The 24,494-nt window shown below is 44.0% G+C and overlaps 1 protein-coding gene across 3 annotated transcripts in view; it reads right to left on the reverse strand.

The window, feature by feature from the left end:
* Positions 1-24,494, reverse strand: part of abcc4 (ATP binding cassette subfamily C member 4 (PEL blood group)) — a 370,665-nt gene that overhangs the window by 75,288 nt on the left and 270,883 nt on the right. For all 3 annotated transcript variants that reach the window (XM_078221654.1, XM_078221653.1, XM_078221655.1), the window contains 2 exons: positions 17,655-17,752; positions 16,031-16,177 (listed from right to left, as the gene is read on the reverse strand). In XM_078221654.1, the coding sequence (XP_078077780.1) occupies positions 16,031-16,177; positions 17,655-17,752 (245 nt within the window). The remainder of the gene's footprint in view (positions 1-16,030; positions 16,178-17,654; positions 17,753-24,494) is intronic.

Genomic DNA, 24,494 nt, shown 5'->3' on the forward strand with positions numbered 1-24,494 from the left:
AGAGCTTCAGGCCTAGTCAGCTGAACAGCCAAGGAAATCAGGAGTGTGTTAGAGGTCAGAACTTCCTACCTATGTGGATCCAGTTGCTGTAGTCTTCATGGGTACCAACAACATAAGCAGGACTATGAAAGAGGTTCTACTTAAGAAGTATGAATAGCTATAAGCTAAATTAAAACAAGAATCTGAAAGGAAATTTCTGGATTATTACCTGAGCCTTGAAGTAGGGTAAATAAGATCAGAGAAATGAATGTGTGGTTCAAGGATTGGTGCAGGAGAAATGGGTTTCGATTCATGGGGCAGAAGCACCAGTATCGTTGTATCGGCATTCTTCACCTGAACCATGCTGGAATCTATGTTCTGGCGAGTTGTGGGGCAGTGGAGAGGCCTTCAAACTAAATAACAGTGGCAAGGAATCAAGTGAGGAAGGTATAATTAGTTAGGAAGGTAAGTTAAAGAGAGCGGACAAGACAACAACTAGGGAAATGACAATCAGAGCGTGGCAGGAAGGAGCCAAGCGTACACCCAGCAGATAAGGCTACTGTTTGCAAAAATTGTGAGACAGAATTAAAGGCTCTGTATCTGAATGCAACAAACATTTGTAACAAAATGAATGAATTGTCAGCTCAAATAGAAATAAATATGTATGATGTGATAGCCATTACAGAGACATTGCTGCAAGATAGCGAAGGCTAGGACCTGAATATTCAAGGATATGAGACATTTCTGAAGGACAGGAAAAAGCTGGAAAAAGGTGAAGGGGAAGCTCTGAAAATTCAAGATGACATTGACACAAGACAGAGATGACCTTAATTCTAAAGTTCAAGATGTAGAATCAGCTTGGATAGAGATGAGAAATAGCAGAGGCAAGGAGTCACTTGTGTGAATAATTTATAGGCCTCGAACAGTAACTACAACATGGGGTGAAGTGTGCAGGAAAAAATAATGGGGGTTTGTGAGAAAGGTACAGTGATAATCAGTGGTGATTTGAATCTACATGTAGAGTGAACGAATCAGGTTGACAAAGGACCTGGAAGATGAGTGTTTTTGGGGCAGTTTCTTAGAAACAAATAACAGGCCACTCTAGATCTGGTAATGCACAATGAGACAGCATTAATTGATGACCTTCTGGTAAAGGCATCCCGAGATTGCAGCGATCATAAACATGATTGAATTTCATGTATGGCTTGTGGAAGAGAAAAATGGATCTTTTGAACTTAAATAAGGGCAATTAACAAGGCATGAAGCTGGCTAAAGTGAACTGGCAAAATTAGGTTAAGGAATAGGTCAGTAGAGATGTGGCGACAAACATTTGATTTATCATCACATGTATTGTGATCCAGTGAAAAGTATTGTTTCTTGCGCGCTATACAGACAAAACATACCATTCATAGAGTACATCGGGGAGAAGGTAAGGAGAGAGTGCAGAATATAGTCACAGCCAAGGTGGAGAGAAAGATTTACTTAATATCTGGTAGGTCCATTCAAAAGTCTGATGGCAGCAGGGAAGAAGCTGTTCTTGAGTTGGTTGGTACATGATCTCAGACTTTTGTATCTTTTTCCCGATGAAGAAGATAGAAGAGATAATCTCCAGGGTCCGTGGGATTCTTGATTACATTGGCTGCTTTGCCAAAGCAGTGTAGACAGAGTCAGTGGATGAGAGGTTGGTTTGCATGATGGACTGGGCTACGCACACAACCCTTTGTAGTTTCTTGCGGTCTTGGTCAGAGCAGGAGCCATACCAAGCTGTGATACATCCAGAAAGGATGCTTTCTATTGTGCATCTGCAAAAATTGGTGAAAGTAGTAGCGGATATGCTGAATTTCCTAAGCCTCCTGAGAAAGTAGAGGCGTTGGTGGGCTTTCTTAACTATAGCATCAGCATGAAGGGACCAGGATCGCTTGTTGGCGATCTGGACACCTAGAAACTTGAAGCTCTTGACCATTTCCACTTCACCACCATTGATGGAGACAAGAGCATGTTCTCCACTTTGTTTTCTGAAGTCTATGACAATCTCCTTTGTTTTACTGACATTGAAGGAAAGATTATTGTCATTGCTCCATTTTACTGGATTCTCTGGGTGGGATTTTCCGGCCACCCTCGCCCCAAAACCAGAAAATCCTGCCCGAGGTCAATGGACCTTTGCATGGTCCCCACCCCCCACCCCACCCACTACAATTCCTGTGGCGTGCAGAATGGGAAAATTGTCCCCTTAATCACTTTCCTGTACTCCGTCTCGTCATTGTTTGAGATCCGACCCACTACGGTGGTGTCATCAGCAAACTAGAAAATCGAGCTGGAGCGGACTTTGGCCACAGTCATAGGTGTATAAGGTGTATAGTAAGGGTCTGAGGACACAGCCTTGTGGGGCACCGGCGTTGAGTATAATTGTGGAGGAGGTGTCGTTGCCTATCCTTACTGATTACGGTCTCGGGTCCAGCCGCAGGGGTAGAAGATGAGCTCTGGGCCACGGAGTTCGGAGATGAGTTTAATTGGGATAATGGCGAAGGGTGAGCTGTAGTCAATGAATAGGAATCTGACATGTGTCCTTGCTGTTCAGGTGTTCCAGGGTTGAGTGTAGGGCCAGGGAGATGGTGTCATTTGTGGACCTGTTGCGTCGATAGGCCAACTGCAGTGGATCTAGACAATCTGGGAGGCCAGAGTTGATGCGTGCCATGACTAACCTTTCGAAGCATTTCTTAATGATGGATGCCAGAACCATTGGGTGGTAGTCATTAAGGCATGCTGACTGGCTTTTCTTTGATACAGGGATGATAGTTGATCTCTTGAAGCAGGTAGGGAACCTCAGATCTGAGTAAGGAGAGGTTAAAGATATCAGCAGAGCCAGCTGGTCCACGCTGGCTCTGAGTGCTTGTCCGGGTACCACATCTGGGCCAGTCACTTTCCATGGGTTGACTTTCAAGAAGACCGATCTGGCACCCTTGACAGTGACCTCAAACACCGGTTCAGCTGAGGCTTCCGGGCAGATGACATCCTCTTGCTCAAAATGGACATAGAATGCATTGAGCTCATCGGGGAGAGATGCATTGTTGCCGGCGACTGTACTCACATTTACCTTGTAGCCTGTTATGTTGTGTAGACCTTGCCATAAATGGTGGGTGTTCATGTGGCTAGCCTGGGACTCTAGCTTGGTCCAGTACTGTCTTTTGGCATCTTTGATAGTTCTCCGTAGATCGTATCTGGATTTCTTGTATAGGTCAGGGTCACCCAACTTGAACGCCTCAGACCTGTACTTCAGTAAGCAGTGGATGTCCCTGTTCATCCATGGTTTCCAGTTGGGAAACACACGGATTGGTTCTTTGCCACACAATGTTTTACACACTTACTAATGAAGTCTGTTATTGTAGTGGCGAACACATTTAGGTTGGTCGCTGAGTTCTTAAATATTGACCAGTCCACTGCCTTGAAGCAGTCCTGTAGGAGATCATCCGATTTCTCAGACCAACGTTGACATAAAGATTGGTAGGACAGTAAGCAGTCCGCAAAGGGAAATAGATAAAGCGGGCAAAATATTGGCAGATGGATTCTAATGTGGGTAAATGTGAAGTTGTCCAGTTTTGTACGAAGAATAGAAAAGCATGGAGAGAAATTGCAGAATTTTGTGGTACAGAGGGATCTGAGTGTCCTGGTACATGAATCACAAAATGTTTGTATGCAAATACAGCAAGTGATTGGGAAGGCAAATGGAATTTTGGCGTGTATTGCAAAGGAAATGGAATCTAAAAGTAGGGATGTTTTGCATGGCATCGTGAGACCACATCCAGAGTATTGTGTTTAGTGTAGGTCTCCTTATTTAAGAAAGGATATAATTTCACGAGAAGCAGTTGAGAGAGAGGTCACTCGACTGATTCCTGAGATGTGCCTGTATCCATTGGAGTTTAAGACAGTTGATCATATTGAAACATATAGACTTGAATTTTCTGGCCTTATACGCTGGCGGGATCTTCTGGTCCTGACAAATTGCACCCTGCTGCGGGTTTCCTGGGGGTGCATTCAATGGGAAACCCCATTGATAACAGCAGGACCAGAAGATCCCACGCTAGTCAATGGTGGGCTGCCACCGCTGCCACAAAATATGTGGTGGGGTGCATATAAAATTCTGAGGGAACTTAACAGGGTAGGTGCTAAAAGGATGTCTCCCCTTGGGGGAGAGACTAGAATTAGAGGGTAGTTTGAAAATAAGGGACCTTTCATTTAACATGAAAATAATTTTTTTCTCTCAGAGGGTTGTGAGCCTGTGGAACTCTCTTCCCCAGAGGGTAGTGGAGGCAGGGTCACTGAATATTTTTACTGTAGAGTTTTTGACTAACAAGGGAGTCAAAGTGCATAGGGGTAGACAGGAAAGTGTAGTTGAGAACACAATCAGAAAGCCATGATATTCTTGAGTGATGGAGTAGCTTAAGGGGTCAAATGGCCCATTTCTGCTCCTATTTTATATGTTTTCATTCAGAGTTGCAGAAATGCAGAGTTCTTGGAAGATTACAAGGTTGGAGATAGTTACCAATATTGGGAAGGTCAAGGATACAGAGGGATTTGAATACAAGGATAATAATTTTTAATTTGAGGTGTTGCTGAAGCAGGAACTTCACATGCAACGCCAGCTTTGTTGTCCATCCTCAATTGTGCCCAAGGCAGTGCTGTGCCGCCTTCTCGAACCGCTGCAGTCCATGTGATGTAAGTATTGCCACAGTTCTGTGAGGAAAGGGTTTCCAGGATTTTGATCCAGTGACCGTGAAGGAACTGTGATATAATTGCAAGTAGGTGGCTTGGAAGGTGCCTCATGTCCTTGTTGCTCTTCTAGGTGGTGGAAGTTGTGTGTTTGGAATTTTTAAGCGAAGGAGATTGAGTGAGTTGCTGCCATGCTTCTTGTAGGTAGATGTTACACACTGATGCCATTATGCGCTGGTGAGGGAGAGAATGAATGCATTCTTGTTCCAGATTCCCCAAGCAAAGGAAGTAGTTTGTTCTATCGACCCTACTAAATCCCATATGGTTTTAAATACCTCAATTAGATCCCACAACTTTCTAAACCTAAGGGAATATAAGTCAAGTTTATGCAGCAACTTTCATCGGTTAACCTTTTTAGCCCTGACACCATTCCAATGAATCTGCATCTCCTTAAAGGTCAAGATATCTTGCCCGAGGCTTGGTGTCCAAAACTGAGCTCAGTACTCCAGAGGGATTCTGATCAAAGCGCTGTACAACTGAAGCATCAATTTCTCACTTTTGAATTTCAGCCTCCAGCAACAACTTGCATTTATATAGCATCTTTAACATAATAAAAGGCCCAAAGGTACTTCACAGGAGTGTTGTCAGACAAAATTTAATGCGAGTCATTAAGTGGGAGGACAGCAGGTGACCTAAAGGTTGGTTAGAAGTAGATTTTAAGGAGCGGCTTAGAAGAGAATAGAGAAGTGAAGTGGTTTAGGGAGGAAATTCCAGAGGGTCAGCCAAGGAAATCAGGGATGTGCAAAAGGCATTATAGAGGAATTGTAGAATTGCACAGTTCTCAGCGGATTGTACAGTTGGAGGTAGTTACCAAGATCGGGAGCAGCAAGACTATGGAGGGATTTGAACACGGATAAGAATTTTAAATATGAAGTATTGCTGGACTAAGAGTCAACTTGGGTCAGCAAGCCCAAGTCTGATGAATGAACAGGACTCGATGTGAGACTGAATAGGAGTAGCAAATTCTGGCCAAGTTGAAGTTTATGGAGGGTAGAAGATAGGAGACTAGTCAAGAGAACATAGAACAAAATCTAGAGCAAATAAAGGCATGGATTAGGGCTTTGCCAGCAGTTACATTTAAGTAGAGCAGATACAGACGATACCACCATGTTAAAAGTGGACAATTTTGATTAAGGGAAAGGTTAGAGAGTTCAAAGTTCATCTTAAGGTCAAATAGGGCATTGAGATCAAAAACAGTCTGGTTCAGCCTCAGCATTAGCTCTGTTCTCTCTCCACAGATACTGTCAGACCTGCTGAGGTTTTCCAGCATTATGTGATGGAATAGTCTCCATTTGCCTGAATGAGTGTAACAACACTCAAGCAGTACAACAGTACAGTCCAAAGATGTGTGGGTTAGGTTGATTGGCCATGCTGAAATTGTCACTTAGTGTTCTGAGATGCGTAGGTTAGAGGGATTAGCGGGTAAATGTGTAGGGATATGGGGATAGGGCCTGGATGGGATTGTGGTCGGTGCAGACCCGATGGGCCAGATGGCCTCTTTCTGCGCTGTAGGGTTTCTATGATTTCTATGAACACCACCCTGGAAAAAGCAGCTCTACAGAAACCTGCTGCCAGGCTCCCTTTGACAGTACCTTCCAAATCCATGACTTCACCACCTGGATGGACAAGGGTGGCAGAGGCACAGGAATGGCATCACCTGCAAGCTCCCCTCCAAACCACACAACAATGACTTGGAACAATATCCTTCATACTCATTGGGTTAAAATCCTGGAACTCCATCCCAACAGTTCTGTGGGTGTAATTACATCAGTTTGTGTACTTTTTCAGGTTGTGTATACCTGTAACCAGTGGTATCCACAGGGATCGGTGCTGGGACCGCAATTGTTTACAGTATATATTAATGACTTAGAGGAAGGAAGTGAATATACTATAGCCAAATTTTCAGATGACACAAAAATAGATGAAAAGGCAAGTTGCGAGAGGGATACAAACACATAGATATTGATAGTGGGCAAAAAGTTGGCAGAGTATAATGTGGGAAAATGTGAAGTCATTCATTTTGGAAGGGAGAACAAAAGTATTACTTAAATGGAGAAAAATTGCAGAAAGCTGCAACACTAAGGGACTTGAGGGTACTTGTGTATGAAAAACAGACAGCTAGCACACAGGTGAGGCAGGTAATCAGGAAGATTAATGGAATGTTGGCCCTTATTTCAAGGGGATTGGAGTACAAGAGTAGGAAAGTCTTGCTGCAACTGTGAGAGCACAGGAATATTGTGAGCAGTTTTGGTCTCCTTATTTAAGAAAATGTATTAGGTGGAATTTTCCCAAAAAAAACATTGTAGGGTCACCAAGTGGGCACGGGTGAAAGTACAGACCATAGTTAATGGCTCTGTAGATAATCACTATTAAATGTTATTGCACCCCATAGCTGTGACTCATCCATCTGTGAACTACCTCCCACAAGGAGTCTCGAACCCTGACTGTACCCATAAAGGCTCAGAGCGTCGTTCTGTGTGACAGATGTCCTTTGGCCTATCGAGTCTGCGATTCCCAGTTCCCAGCACCTTTGCCAGATCCCTGACTGCCATGGTACTCCAAGTGCTCATCCGAAAATACTGTTAGGGTCGCGAGGTCACCGTCCCCCACCACTGACATGGGATTAAACAGTCTGAGCTCCTCTGCTCCAGTCCCCACCAGCCCCCCGAGCAGTTCCAACAGGTCATGTAGGCCCACAGTGACAGACAGCCTGGCATGGCATCCTCATCACCCGCCAGACCCTAGGCTTGGCCATCCGCCACCCCTGGGGCATTGGGCAGCATGGTGGTGCCCCGACTTTCATTCAGACATGGGCCCAGGTGCCAGTGAGCAGTCAAAGAACAGGTAGTAGGAGTCAGATTTGCGTTGCACCAGGGCAGCATCACAGTGTGCTGCATAGCGAGTCATCATCAGCCTCCTGCCTGGAGAGGGAACTCACTAACATGACCAACCCAGACCCATCAAAGAACAAAGAACATTACAGCACAGGAACAGGCCCTTCGGCCCTCCAAGCCTGCACCGACCATGCTGCCCGACTTTACTGCCCGACTTACAGGGACCATATCCCTCTATTCCCATCCTATTCATGTATTTGTCAAGACGACCCTTAAAAGTCACTACCGTATCCGCTTCCAATACCTCCCCCAGCAACGAGTTCCAGGCACCCACTACTCTCTGTGTAAAAAATCTGCCTCGTACATCTCCTTTAAACCTTGCCCCTCGCACCTTAAACTTGGTGTGATATTCTGCTCCTTCTCCAGGATGTCTCCCCGCTGCTATACCAGGTTGTTGAGTGCACAGCAGACCATTACGATGTGGGAGACTCTTTGAGGGCTGTACCGGAGGGCCCGCCAGAGCGGTCCAGGTAAGGGAACTGCGTCTTCAAGAGTTCATGCAGTGTGAGGAGACATGATAACACCTGCCAAACTCCCTTGATTGCGGTGACAGCTGCCAGATCGGGTGTTTGTTACTGTTAGTGGGGTCTGGGTTGGAATGTCTGTGATAAACCACAGAGCAGATGGCAGGGTAACCAGTGTGACACTAGTGGGCTTGGGAGTCAACCTCATATGCAACCCCTTGGGAGTCATTCAGCTGTCAGCAGGAATGCACGCAATGCAAGCCCCAAGCCTGACCTGTGGACCCCAGACACCCCTGAGCGCCCATGATCTTCTACAACCATGCAAGCCCCCCATCCCATCCTGCATTATGGCCACAGCTGACTCCCCTGCACCCCGGAGGTTGGTGCTCAGCAGTATTCACCTCCTAGCTCTCCTTTGGTAGTGTTGCACACTGTTAAAGACCTGTACTAATTGGCACCAGAGAGGTTGGAAACCTATGGGAGGAGGGATGATTGCATGCTTCACTAATGATATTGAAATCCAATTAATGGTTCCCTCAAAGATGTGCTGATTAAGTGGATTGGCCATGTTAAATTGTCCCTTAGTGTCAGGGGGGTTAGGAAGGTAAATACATGGGGTCACTGGGATAGGGCCTGGGTGCAGGCTCAATGGGCCAAATGGCCTCCTTTTGCATTGTAGGGATTCTATGATTCATGCAAGAGTCGAGGACCAGTAGGCATAGTCTCAGAATAAAGGGATGCCAATTTAAGACCGAGGTAAGGGGGATTTTTTTCTCTCAGAGGATTGAGAGCCTTTGGAACTCCTTGCCACACAGCATTGTGGGGGCAGCGTCATTGTGTATATTTAAAGTTGAGATAGATTCTTGATCAGTAAGGGAATCAAGGGTTACGGGGAAAGGACAGGAAAGTGAAATATTGGATCAGCCGTGATCCTATTGAATGGTGGAACAGACTCATGGGGCCGAATGGCCTCCTTCTATTCCTATTTCTTACGGTCTTATCTGCGTTGATAAATGAAATGTCAAAGTGGTATTCTGTAGTCATCAGCATAAATATTGAAATGTATTCCCTAACAGCAGTTTGTTTTATTGCAGTTACTGATAGCACCACAACAGCAACCAGATAACAGTAACTGTAATTGCATTATTATAATATATGAAGTCTGTGACATTATTTGCAGTTCAAGTACACCTCCCTTAAAGCTATTCTAAAGCATCACACCCTGATAACAGATAAAGTCTACCTACAATTGTAAAAACGATATGATGTTTTAAAAGTCCAAACAAGACCAACCACACCTATTCTAGGCACTGTACTAAATAGTTATTGTACTCGAACACCCTGCTTTTATGGGTAAAATTACATAACTGGGTGAGTCACATTGATGAATAAACATTAAAACAATGCAAAGTATCCAATAAGTAACTCTTCAAACAATGCAAATATGAGTAAGAGTTTACAATATTATTGTAACTTTAGAAATCATTTATCTCAGGTAAACTGATTACCTAGGAGGTTGTGGGCAGATCCACATGATTTTCAGCTATGAATTGTGGTTCGGAGGGTGTAAAACTAGCAAAGTAATGCAAAGAAAAGGTTCAAACTGAATAATGGCACTGGTCCTTATTCTGATAGGTATTACTTCCTCCTTCTCCCTTTCCTCTCCTTCTTCAACTCCATTGACCAGGCCGCCACAGCTATCAGCAACAATGCGCATATACGTTACCACTAATTCTTACCAAATCATCAATGGAAAAAATCATGAGTACGAGGTTAGCAAAATATTTGTGTCTCTCAACTAAACATCTAAGATGTAAAACATCTCCAGATTCAAATTAAAGAATCGTGGTACTTTCACAGAGGAGGTAAAATAACAGAACACAGAATTTTGCCCATTTAGTACTTCGCCAATGTTTCATGATAACAATTTCCCTTTGTAACTTTTGATGCTTCAGATGAAATTAAATCTGTGCAGGACAAGATTTGTGCAGATGTCCTTCCAACAACTCAGCAACTGGCCCACACTACAGGGTGATTAATGTACACATCAATAACAGGTAAACCAATGAAAACATAGACAGGCCGGAAGGAGAGCCTGCACAATAAAAGGCCAGCCTGAAGTTCAAGTGCTCTTTGGGAAATCTCCAAAACTTTTAAGCAGGTTATATTCAAAATATTCATGGATATTCTTTATATAAGAAAACTATTGACAAAGTTTAAAAGAAGCTTTTAATGTGAAACTAAGGTCTGAATCTTATGGGCTACCCATGGGTGGAAAAGCAGATGGATGGAACCATAACTTGGGGTGCTGTGCTGTCAATGACTTACCTACCACTGATTCAATCACCCCCACCCCAAATTTACAGGTGGTGTGGCCCAACTGAGGCAATTAATGCCCAGTTATGGGCCTTATCCCATCACCATTCTGATATAATGGGTGGTGGGAGAAGCCTGCATTCAACGTGGAGCCCAGCAGATTTAATCCTGTTGCCCATTAGTCTGCAAATGTGGGAGTGGGGGATAGGGGAGGTGGCTCCTTCGTGGGTTCTTTATGCTAATCAGTGTTCCTCCTGAACTGTTTACTCACTGTCCTGTCTGATACAAGTCCACCATCACCACTTCATCAGAGCCTAACTTCAGAGAGATGTCCTACATATCAGGTCCATCCTTAATGCCACTTTTTGCTCTAACTGCAGCATCAGCAATGGTCACTACTCTTGCTTAGTACTGCCAATGTAGAGAGGTGCTGGCAGCTCTGTGAGGCGGAATTTCCTCCTGGAGATGAAGGGAATACCCAGCTCATGCTATTTTAAGAGTAATCACTCTCTTTACAACAATCTGAGGTCCCTATCTGCTCAAGAAGACGGCCATCATCCCGGTACCAAAGAAAAACCAAGCAGCGTGCCTTAATGACTACTGTCCGGTGGCTCTGACATCCATCATTATGAAGTGCTTCGAAAGGTTAATCATGACAGGAATCAATTCTAGTCTCTCAGATTGCCTGGATCCACTACAATTCGCCGACCACTGCAACAGGTCTACAACAGATGCCATCTCCCTGGCCCTGCACTCAACCCTGGAACATTTAGATAACAAAAGACACCTATGTCAGACTTCTATTTATCGACTACAGCTCAGCTTTCAACACCATTATTCCTACGAAACTCACCTCCAAGCTCTGTGGCCTGGGGCTTGGCTTCTCCATCTGCGACTGGATCCTGAACTTCCTAACCCACAGACCACAATCAGTAAGGATAGGCAACAACACCTCCTCCACAATCATCCTCAATACCGGTGCCCCACAAGGCTGTGTCATCAGCCCCCTACTATACTCCTTATACACCTATGACTGTGTGACTAAATCCCCCTCCAACTCTATTTTCAAGTTTGCTGATGACACCACCGGATCTCAAACAATGATGAGACGGAGTACAGGAAAGAGATCGAGAATCTGGTGAACTGGTGCAATGACAATAATCTCTCCCTCAATGTCAACAAAATGAAGGAGATAGCCATCGACTTCAGGAAGTGTAGTGGAGGGCATGCCCCTGTCTACATCAATGGGGACGAAGTAGAAATGGTCGACAGTTTTATGTTTTTAGGTGCCCAGATCACCAACAAACTGTCCTGGTCCCTCCATGCCAACACTATAGTTAAGAAAGCCCACCAATGCCTCTACTTTCTCAGAAGACAAGGGAAATTTGGTTGTCCACTGTGAATCTCACCAACTTTTACAGATGTACCACAGAAAGCATTCTTTCTGGTTGTATCACAGCTTGGTATGGCTCCTGCTCTGCCCAAGACCACAAAAAACTACAAAAGGTTGTGAACGAAGCCCAGTTCATCACTCAAACCAGCCTCCCACCTATTGACGCTGTCTACACTTCCGGCTGCCTCAGCAAAGCAGCCAGCATAATTAAGGACCCCACGCACCCCGGACATTCTCTCTTCCACCTTCTTCCGTCAGGAAAAAGATACAAAAGTCTGAGGTCACGAACCAACTGACTCAAGAACAGCTTCTTCCCTGCTGCTGTCAGACTTTTGAATGGTCCTACCTTGCATTAAGTTGATCTTTCGCTACACCTTAGCTATGACTGTAACACTACATTCTGCACTCCTTTCCTTATCTATGAACAGTATGTTTTGTCTGTATAGTGCGCAAAAAACAATACTTTTCACTGTACACCAATACATATGACAATAATAAATCAAATTAAATCAAATCCAAAAAGTAAAGTGAGGTGAGCCAGCTAAGTGGAGGCTGGTTCATCCAAAATATACACTGGGATGGGAGGATCCCTCCCTCAGTATAAAATGCAGACCTAAGAATGAACATGGTACTGGTTAAGAAAATGGAAGATTAGTTCTAGGAGGGTGGGAGGTGGTAATGTTAAAACAAGAGCAGGCATTAAGTGATATGCCCAAGTAGGAAGTGCTTGGACGCTGGTAGGATCCAGCAGAAATTTAAATAACTTTATAATAAAATAGAGATATTTCCTGAAGAATGCTGGTTATATTTGTCAGTATGATTCTTTCCAAAAATTATAACATATATAAGAAATATGTAAATATATTGGTCTGAAATACTTTAGTATTTTCATGATAAAAACTAACTTTGGCATGACTGATCGTACTTCACTAATTCACCTTTTCCTCTTACCCAGTCAATTGACTGCACTGCATAAATCACTCACTCTTTCAGTTTATTTAATCATCTAAACTTGTTACGTGTTTTATAGACTTGTAAACACTCCTGAGCATTTGTTATTTGCTATAAAATAAAAAGATAAGTTGATGAGAGACCTGGGGTCAGTCCAAATTTCAGTGACTGTTTTCCAATCAATTTCTGAGGGATGGGGAATAAAGGAAGGTAGCTTAAAAAGCGCTTCTCAAATATACTTGCTTTCAATTTATAAACAGATGTGACTTCCCTATTGATTTTTTCTCTGCAGCAAACTGTGAATTTGAACCAGCTTATAGGTTCTTACTTACTGTGGTTCAAAGAATAACCAAGATTTGATAAAAGCTTGCTTATTTCTTACATCGCATGTAGCAACACCTACCAACTTAGTGTTCAAACAGGTATGCCAGTTGAATAAACATCTAACATGTTCAGTTTAAATGAGGGTCAAGAAGTCGAGTTTGTCACTGACTAATCTTTTTTGGATTGCTCAAATTGCACTTTGATTGATGGCACATTCTAGAAGTCATTGGCCGGAATTTTATCATCCCGTCCACCACGGAAATTGGAGCGGGCAAGGGGTGGACCATGAAAAGGTCCGTTGCCCTCAGACAGGATTTTCCAGTTTTGGGGCGAGCCAGATTGGAAAACCCCGTCCAATGTTCTTTACCTCAGGCATCCCCCAGATTCCTTCCTCACTGTTACCTCTTTGGACCATCATCAAAGCATATCAACTTTTCTGATAATCTCATGGTACAATTATTAACTTTCTTCAAACTGCATTCTCAATGTGCATAGCAGTGCAATGGCTGAATGACTTGGCCTGAATTCTCGTCTTTTAGGTGCTATCATCATGGGTCAGTCTGTCCATTAACCTGACCCCAGTCAGGTCCTTTTATGCAGTGCAGCCTCCCAGCAGGATCTCTGCCGAAAAGACAAGATGCTGCTGCCGCCAACATGCATAATGCATATCAGTGCTGCAGTTAGACCAATGGCAGCTGACCATTTAAAGGCGACAGAATAATTAGTGATTACAAAAATGGTTTTAAATGTGAAGGGCTCTACAAAGGGCTATAAAGATATAAAGAGTTAAAATGGAAGGACAAAAAGTTTCAACTGAGCTCTTTCCCTCCATCTAAAGGATTCTGAAGCCTTGCTATTGCCATCTTGGCCTATCATCTCCCTTCTCTGGCCAATCCCAGAGAACAGCTGAGAGTGCAGAACCAGCTTGCAAGCAAGGTCCTCTTCACCCTTCAAGCAGTTGCACACAATGGGCAAGAAAAGTGTTGGCTGGTGAGTGAAAGCGAGTTCAGGGCAAGAATGATAAAGTAGGTTTTCGAGATTTCGCCACTATTCTACTCAATTACAGGTGGGACTGCCAGGGAATATCCAGCTCACAATGGCTTCATCTCCTCCATGAGCTTCCAAAATGCTAATGTATATCTTGTTTCTTCCAAAAACTTCAGCCCCAAGCTTTGCTCAGTGGTAGTAGGGGTTAGGATTTTAGATTTCAACTCACTTCATTACATCTTTGCTGACTTTTAAGATGACCAAGACTCTTGCAGGAGGCTGACAATATCCAGCATTACCTGAAGTCCTGCAGCAAAGTAGGAATGGGAGGTGCCAACTGGACAAAAAGGGGACAAGATAAATTTTATTTTAAAAAATTGTCAGAACTCCTGGTGGGACAGGAGGAATGGGAACATTGAACCTTTCTAGCTCAGCTTGACTCCACACACTATTCTGACTATTCCTTTTATGTTTCTCACATCTAATCAACCCTTCTAACTATTGATGGCTTCACCCTGAAAGAAAAGCCCAGCATTTATATAACGTCTTTCTGACCACAGGATCGCCTATAACTCTTTCCATCTGAATACTTTTGGAGTGTAGCCACTGTTGTAATGTATGCTGTAGTTAGTCCTTCATTCAAGTCAGCATGTTTAATATTCTCACCAACTTGAGCAGAATTTCCACATCACTCTGCTGCTTAAAACAGACTCCAAGAATTTTAATTTCTGTTTTCATGCTCAACACTTCTACCATATATCATCTACACTCTGCCTCCTCCCTAAACATGCAAATGCTTTGAAATCGTGACTATGATTCTAACTAATAACCATTAGTTGAACTATTATTGGGAATAACTATTATTTTCAACTCTTCACCTTCCCCAATCTCTCTACAATTTGTTTTTCTGCCATTTTATTCTTTCTCGTTCCCTATGGGCGATGACATTGGATACTGTTTATCTCTTGTACTTTGCCTTATTCTAGTTTTTTTATTTATTAGTGTCACAAGTCAGTTTACATTAACACCGCAATGAAGTTACTGTGAAAATTCCCTCGTCGCCACACTCGCTGTCGGTTTCCTTTAGAATCATTTCTGTATGTTATCTGGATTAGAATAAATCAAGTATTCTAGCCAGAATAATTAATATTAGGAAAATGCTGGGACTGAGATTACAATGTCAAAATAAATGAGTTAGACTCATTTAAAAAAAAGTAGAGCTGTGCTTACTTTGGTTTCTAAATTACTTTTTTGATATATTTCAATGAGGATTACATTTTGAAATCCAAAATGACTAAATTACACTCCACATGAATGCTGTTTTACAGGCCAGGTCCAGCACATAAGGTTCAGCACAGTTCAGTTTTTGGATATACTGACAGAAGGTAGCTATATATCAAAACACAGATGAACGCTTCAAAGATCACTAACTCAGTGGTCAGGAAAGTAACCATTTGAGCTTTGTTTCCCCCTTTCCTCAAGTGAGTTGGGGGTGTTGGCGGGTGTCAGTGTGAGTCATCGGGTTGGGGGGGGGGGGGGGGGCGGGGGGGAAACCAGTTCTGTAGTTACACAAGTGTTAGGTGAGGGATTTCCTGTCTAACATTTCCTGAGTATCCAGGTAGGTACGTCGGAACTGTCCAACGTCTCCACTGCAGAGGGCTCCGCGGAACAGGGGAATTGGCCATCTGAAGTTTAAACCCCTTGGAGTTCAGTGCATCAGAACGTCCATGGGGTCCTGATGCACATCTTGGATCATATGCCCTGTCTTCAATGATCTGGACTGTAAGACATTAACGATTCTCAACAGCCAGTTAGAGAACACTGCCCCCAAGTGGTAGCTGTGCATAATTACAACCATAAATCCTTAGTTCTGAATCATTGCTGCATGACAATAGCTGAACTCGAATGCTAGCCATTTACTATTCAACTTAAAATAAATAGAATTTCACACTTACCAATAGGATTTCTATCAAAGAATAAAACAGGAGCTCTTATAATAGATGTAAACATTCTATTATGCAATTCCTGTGATGCTTTAACCAATACTTTGAAAATGATCAAACTTCTGGTAATTCCAAAAATAATCACAGCTATTGTTAAACCTGGAGGAGAAATAAAACTTGGTCAGTTTGTCAACTGATTCTAAAATTAATAATTTATTTAATATGACAGATTACAGCAATTTCGCCTGAATACACCAAATAAGAAACGGAATTATAACATTTAAATTCTTTGAAATTCACATTCTCTAAAGTTGAAACTCGGGTTATAGAGTCATAGAGGTTTACAGCATGGAAACAGGCCCTTTGGCCCAACTTGTCCATACCGCCCTTTTTTTTAAAAAAACCCCCGAAGCTAATCCCAATTGCCCGCATTTGGCCCATATCCCTCTATACCCATCTTACCCATGTAACTGTCTAAATGCTTTTTAAAAGACAAAATTGTACCCGCCTCTACTACTATCTCGGGCAGTTGTTCCAGACACTCACCACCCTCTGTGAAAAAATTGCCCCTCTGGACACTTTTGCATCTCTCCCCTCTCATCTTAAACCTATGCCCTCTAGTTTTAGACTCCTCTACCTTTGGGAAAAGATATTGACTATCTAGCTGATCTATGCTCCTCATTATTTTATAGACCTCTGTAAGGTCACCCCTCAGCCTTCTACGCTCCAGAGAAAAAGTCCCAGTCTATCCAGCCTCTCATAACTCAAACCATCAAGTCCCGGTAGCATCCTAATAAATCTTTTTTTTTATAGAAACCCTACAGTACAGAAAGAGGCCATTCGGCCCATCGAGTCTGCACCGACCACAATCCCACCCAGGCCCTACCCCCATATCCCTACATATTCTACCCGCTAATCCCTCTAATCTACGCATCCCAGGACACTAAGGGGCAATTTTAACATGGCCAATCAACCTAACCCGCACATTTTTGGACTGTGGGAGGAAACCGGAGCACCCGGAGGAAACCCACGCAGACATGAGGAGAATGTGCAAACTCCACACAGACAGTGACCCAAGCCGGGAATCGAACCCAGGTCCCTGGAGCTGTGAAGCAGCAGTGCTAACCACTGTGCTACCGTGCCGCCCTGCACTCTTTCTAGTTTAATAACATCCTTTCTATAACAGGGTGACTAGAACTGTACCCAGTATTCCAAGTGTGGTCTTACCAATGTCTTGTACAACTTCAACAAGGCGTCACAACTCCTGTATTCAATGTTCTGACCAATGGAACCAAGCATGCCGAATGCCTTCTTCACCACTCTGTCCACCTGTGACTCCACTTTCAAGGAGCTATGAACATGTACCCCTAGATCTCTTTGTTCTGTAACTCTCCCCAATGCCCTACCATTAAAGTCCTGCCCTGGTTCACTCTACCAAAATGCATCACTTCGCATTTATCTAAATTAAACTCCATCTGCCATTCGTCTGGCCCAATTGATCAAGCAGCTGAGCAAGTAAACCTACATTTCTTATGTCCCTTCAGAGAGGCATTGACAGGCCATAATCTTGCTAACTTGGTGAAGGAATACTACTGAATTATTGATGTAAACAAAACAGGTACCAACTTCTCAATACCTGCATATATCCATAAATAAAAATTAAGATCCAGTTGTTGCTTTGTGTTGTTTGAACCATTTATTTGAGTTGTATTCAAATTCTCTTGACTTATTGCCCTGCAAAACATAAAATGCAACATGTCAACATTTATGTAGATATGTCAATTGCAATGTTCACACTTCAGTTTGAAGTTATAACATGCTGAGTTCTCTTGTTCTGTTCTCCAGATTTCAGTCAGAATACTAATGATACTTATAGAATTTCTTATTGCCAATATACTGTACAATAAGTCTTTTTCTTTTAAAAATGTTTACCTTATTGCACAAGTATGAAGCCTCCACATTCTCAGAATGGGTCTCTCTCCATTCCTTTTCTCGTCTCATGTGCCAGCTATGCTTATCTGCCTCGGTACGCTCCTCGGCTGTTTGGCCTGTGCATAACTCATGAAATTGCATGGGCCATGGAACATTCTAGTCGATTGCCTATTATTTGGCTTAAAAAATTGCAAATTGCTCATTTTCGGAAGGTAAATGGGCTTCTTTGGGCCCCCCTCAACTTCTGTATAATTGCAGAAAGGCATCATGAGTTTGGGTTGCTGACCCAATTTCATGATGCAATTCTATAGAGATTTGGGGCAAAATCCAGCCCTGTGTCCCATTCAGTGATAGAGGGCATCTGAGGTCATTGGCCATGACCTGGAAGGAGGTCATGGCCAGTCATCTAAATGGCCATTCGGCATAGGACAGTGTTAGGTAACCCAGCAATTCAACAATTTTCAACTAGAAATATCTGCAGCTTTTTCAGATAATTGCAAATCTGCCTAATCTTTCTCAAATGTCCATAGTATAATTTTTTTTGCCACTGATCACAGGTGACATTCAATTTGAACATGAATATATTTTCCAGATGATAAATACAGTGTTGCCTAGTTATATAATGTTTCCCTCAAAGGTGGCAGACACAAGTGAGGGGAGAGGCAGAGGAGAAAGGCTGTGATTTGTAGCCCTGTGATTTGATGATGAATTGATGTGTGCCCTCCTTTGGGCTGTATCCACCAGAAGGGAGCTGACGGGAAGAAGGGAGCTCCGCCAGTCAGACATGCAGCCTGGGAGTAGGTTGCAGTGGAGGTCAGTAGTGTAGGACTAGTGCATCACTCTTGGGATGCAATGTCAGAAAAGGCTCATTGACCTATTGAGCTTGGTCAGGGTAAGTCTTCAGTATGTGTATTCTTCTGCCTGGAAGCTACAGGCTAGCATTATAAATGCTGAAGCCTTGTGAGATTGTTCGGAGGTCCAAGGCAGAATGATGCAGCAAAGGTGTTAGAGGTTTTGGAGCCTGTACAAGTGAACATCGTCTCGACTGCCAAGCATTATACTGACCATGTGTAGGTGGGATAACATCAATTAACGCAACAGTTAATTAGTCATTGCAATGTTATACCTATTTTCAGGAGCAGCGTGCCCACAATCCACCAGAGAGAGGCAGAACTCTGGTCTCCCTGAGCTTGTGATACCCTGGCATACGAGAAGGTTCTCCTCAGCCATTGCCTCTAGGTCAATTGTTGGAGGAGAGACTGGAGGAAGTTACAGGTCTGGTGAGATAGCAAATGGTGAAAACTGAGAGAGAGTGGGAGGGTGATTGTTGCTTGACAAGATTCAATGAATGTTAAAAATCTCAGCCTGGTGCTAAAAGCCAGGGAATTTTCTGGTCGAAAACTTTTGATGTTGTTACAAGTGTTTGAATGGTGTCATACCAAATGTTGCACTTGTCTGCGATGTTGTTGAGCATTGTGACCCTTTCGTCTTCTCTTGCACAAGTGTCTTCTGTGGACTAGAATGTCGATATCAGCCCATTGTTCTCCTCCAGGGATGAGGAAGAACCCTAAGAGGATGCGCTATCACATCCACAAGCATCAGCACAGATACTGGCACCTCAGCAGGAATAGCATGTTGGGACAAGAGCAGTCAAAATCTGGAGAGGGCATTTCAAATTTGCACATGCAGATGGCAGAAAGTATGTTGGAGCAGCAGGTTGGAGGTGTGTGCGAGGTGATCCAGAGACTGATTCCGAGTTGGATTAAGAGCCTCTGGAGTGATCCATAAAGCAGAAGATGTTGTATGGCTAGTGAGGTGTGTGATCATTTGGTGGATATGTCAGAGGGGTTGTGTACTCTGGCCCAAACTGTGAGAATGTCTATCCAGGCCATGTCCACTGCAATTACCCACTCTACCAAGCTTCCTGCAAGAATAGGCTGGCGACTGTCCTTCTGGGTCACAATGCTCAGCAACATTACAGCCATGGGCAACATGAGATATGACACAATTCAGAGCCAATCATGGGTATCCTTTCTGACCTGCACAACATCACCTGGTTCTGAGTTGAGAGGCCCAGGGCAACTGGGATCCTGGGCATTGAGCCAGCTCCTGGAACCGCACTGGAAGGGAGGGCTAAAAGGGCCGAGTGGCAGAAGATCAGCAGCTGCTGCCATCTCTCGGGACTCTTCCAATGGAGGCAGCATATACTCTGTCCATCCTCCATTAACCCAGCCCTCCATGATTACTGCAGAGACAGAAGTTCCTCCTGTCACTCAGTAGGAGTCTTCAAACATTGCGGGATCCTCAAGGCCACAGAGAATGCCTGCCAAAGTCATCCAGAGCAAGGGGGTTGCGGATCCACAGCCTCTCTCTGTTATGTATATTGGGGCATGTACCTTTAAGAGTCAGGTGACCTGGGACTGAAACCCTACCTTGGGTGGAGTTTGCCTACCTAGTCTTGTGCTGACTGTGCTAGGAGATAGTTGTAGAATCATAGAAATCCTACAGTGCAGAAGGAAGCCATTCAGCCCATCGAGTCGGCACTGGCAACAATCCCACCCAGGCCTTATCCCCGTAATCCCACATATTTACCCCGTAATCCCTCTAACCTATGTATCCCGGGACACTAAGGGGGCAATTTAGCATGACTAATCAACCTAACCTGCACATCTTTGGGCTGTGGGAGGAAATCCATGCAGACATGGAGAGAACGTGCAAACTCCACACAGACAGTGACCCAAGCCAGGAATCAAACCCAAGTCCCTGGAACTGTGAAGCAGCAGTGTTAACCACTGTGCTACCGTGCTGATTCGCTGGGAAGGCTAAAGACAGTGGTCACAAGGGGACTTGTCCTATAGTTGGAGTTTGGAGGCCATTCAAGCCTCCAAAAATCACCTTATGTACTTATATGGAGCAAGTGATGCCACTGAGAGGATATGTGCTGGTAAAGGTACAACTGAGGGACCAGTGTGCGGAATTACTGTTGTATATGGTCAAGGTATATGGTCAAACCTGCCTTATTTGATTGCTCCTGGCTGCAGAAATTAAAATTAAACTGCAGCATGGTAAACAGGCTGGCGGGTTCGAAGACAAGGCTACAGGATGTGCTAGAGAGATATCAGGAGCGTTCAAAGGGACCCTGGGTGAGATGAAAGGGGTTGAAATAAAGATTCAACTTAAGTCAGGGGCTTGTCCAAGGAGTCTGAAGGCACATCCAGTGCTGTACGTGATTAAGCTGAAGGTAGAAGCTGAATTAGAATGCCTGTTGAGCATAGGAGCACAGGAAGCAATCTCAACTAGTGATTGTGCCAGTTTTGAAGATTTGATGGCACAGTGGGAATCTGTAAACCCAGCGCTGTGTGCCGATTAGTACCCACTTCCTCTGATCAAGGACTTATTTAGTAGATTGGCAGGAGGTAAGAAATTTTTGAGGATGGACTTATGTCAAGCCTATCTTCAAATGGGAGTTGCAGAAGAATCCCAACTAGCTCTGACAATCATAACTCACAGGGGGCTTTTCTGTTATAAGCTTCTTCCTTTCGGTATTATGTTGGCACCAGCCTTTTTCCAAATGGCAACGGACCAAATTTTAAGTGGGTTATCTAGGATCCAGTGTTACCTGGATGACATTTTGGTCATGGGCTTTACTGAGGAGGAGCATTTGAAGAACCCTGAAGTGACCATCACGGGCTTGCAGGAACATGGCCTGCCAAGTAAAGAAAGAGAAATGCAAATTCTTTCAAGATTCGATTGAATACCTGGGCCATATCATTGATAGTGAGGGACTTCACAATGCACCCAAGAAAATGGAGGCCATCATGAAAGCTCCCAGACCAGAGAATGTATTACTGTTATGATCACTCCTGGGATTGATAAATTATTATAGCAAAGTTGTGCCAGATTTGGCCACCCTACCCTTACATCGTCTGCTGGGTAAAGGCTGACCATGTAGATGGAGTAAGAAGTTTAACAACACCAGGTTAAAGTCCAACAGGTTTATTTGGTAGCAAAAGCTACCAAATAAACCCGTTGGACTTTAACCTGGTGTTGTTAAACTTCTTACTGTGTTTACCCCAGTCCAACGCCGGCATCTCCACATCATGTAGATGGACCCAGGGGTGTGAGGCTTCCCAGAGGTAAAACATGCCTTATGAAGGTCGGAGGTGTTGGCATACTTTGATCCAAAGTTGCCATCACAGTTGACCTGTGATGCCTCGCCTTATAGGGTTGGCGCGGCATTGTCACACGTATTGTCCAATGGAGAAGAAAGGCCCATCGGCTTTGCATCAAGGTCCTTTAGAAAAAGAGAGGAAAGATATGCCCAGGTTGAGAAGGAGGAGTTAAGTATCGCATTTGGGGTGAAGAAATTCTCCCATTTTCTATATGGCCGGCATTTTGTGCTGCTAACCGATCACAGGCCCCTGACCATCATCTTTGGGCCACACACAGGAATACCATCTATGACAGCAGCATGGTCACAACCATGAGCACTACTTTTGGCAGCATACCCCTATGACATACGGTATAAACAATGTGAACAGCATGGAAATGCTGATGCACATTTGAAGCTGCCTCTCCCCGGAGGAACAGATGTTCCTGATTGGCATTTGAAAATTATGTATTTTCACTTAGATAATAAAGTACCTGTATTAGTGGCCCAGGTTTGAAATGCCACAAGAAATGACCCAGTTTTAAGTAAAGTCATGGATTTAGTCTTACAAGGGAAGACTATTCATAGGAATCAGCCTGATTTGAGTCCCTACCTATCATGGAGGTGGGAGTTGTCTGTAACAGATGGATGCCCTTTTACTACGACAGTAGTAATTCTTCCCACGTTACATAGAAAGGTGCTAGATCGAGTGCACTAAGGGCACCCAGGTGTGGTGCGAGTGAAAGAGATTGCCAGGATCTATTTTTGTTGGCCAGGTATTGACTCCCAGATCGAGGGGAAGGCAGGTGCTGTGAATCCTGTGTAGTAGTGTGGAAAGCATTGCCGTTGTTGCCCCTCCACTCATGGGAATGACCTGAAGCTCCTTGGCAAAGGATCCAAATAGACTTTGCAGGTCCAGTGGAAGAGAAAATGCTATTGGTGATGGTTGGCGCCCACTCAAAATGGCTGGAAGTAGCAATTGTGAAGTTGACATCCTCAGTGGCGACTATAGGATGGCTTGTTGAGTTTTTATTCGTTTTGGAAGCCCTGATCAAATAGCGAGTGACAACGGGACACAGTTCATGGCAAAGGAATTTGTGACTACTTCGACCCCCAAGGCGTTCGGCAGATGAAGTCGGGTCCATACCACCTGTGACAAATGGCCAGGTCGAAAGGTTTGTCCAGACCTTAAACAGGCCCTGAAGGTTTCCCAAGGCGAGGGGTCCCTTGGAAGGCAAGTGAATCGATTCTTAAGCACATATCGCAAAACACCCCATGCAACAACCCAAGTTTCCCCAGCGTCATTAATGTTTGGCCGCAGATTGAGGACCATCTTTGACCTGATGTGGCCAGAGGAGATACAAGAAGTGGTAACAAGAAACCAAGAATGCCAGGTAGCCCAATGAGAGGGAAAGACAAGGAAGTTCAGGAAAGGAGAAACCGTGTTGGCTAGGAACTACATGGCAAGGGAAAAATGGGCTCCTGCAACAATGGTAGCCCAGATGGGACCAGTGTCACGTACTGTTAAGACCCAGGATGAACAGGTCTGGAAAAGACACATGGATCAACTGTTGGCTGTTCCACATCAAAGCAGGGAAGTCTTCCCCGACACAGTATTGTTGCAAGAGAAGCCTGAGGAACAAACTGATTCTAGTGTTCCTGAAATTGAGGGAGTTCTGACCAGAGAGGAAACATCGGCAGAAGCAACTGATGACAGTAACTAGGTTAGAGAGGAAGATCGAGAGCTTCTGGAAATGCAGGGAAGAATGCCCAAGAGTCAGGTGGCACCGAGACGGTCGTCCAGGAACCATTGTCCTCCAGATAAACTGATTATGTCTACGTAGACCTTGTAATGGACATTGATACTACCTTTCACAGTTGATGTTCATGTTTTGTATATAATTGAATTGTGCATTTAGATAAGTGTGTTAAAAATGTATATATGTTATATGGGGGGGTTTGAAGTAAGCAGGAGTGTTATGTATGTTGGGGCATGTATTGGAGTACCGTGTACAGTTTTGGTCTCCTTACTGGAGAAATGATATACTGGCTCTGGACGGGATGCAGAGGAGATTCAGTAGGTGATTCCAGAGTTGAGAGGGTTGGTTTATGAAGAGAGACTGAGTAGACTGGGACTATACTCATTGGAATTCAGAAGAATGAGGGGAGATCTTATAGAAAGATATAACATTATGAAGGGAACAGATAAGATAGAAGCGGGGAGGTTGTTTCCACTGGCAGGTGAAACTAGGACTAGGGGACATGGCCTCAAAATAAGGGGGAGCAGATTTAGAACTGAGTTGAGGAGGAACTTCTTCACCCAAGGGGTTGTGCATCTGTGGAATTTCCTGCCCAGTGAAGCAGTTGGGGCTACCTCACTAAATGTTCTTAAGG

Source organism: Mustelus asterias, chromosome 10 (genome assembly GCF_964213995.1).
Source record: "Mustelus asterias chromosome 10, sMusAst1.hap1.1, whole genome shotgun sequence".
Taxonomy (NCBI): domain Eukaryota; kingdom Metazoa; phylum Chordata; class Chondrichthyes; order Carcharhiniformes; family Triakidae; genus Mustelus; species Mustelus asterias.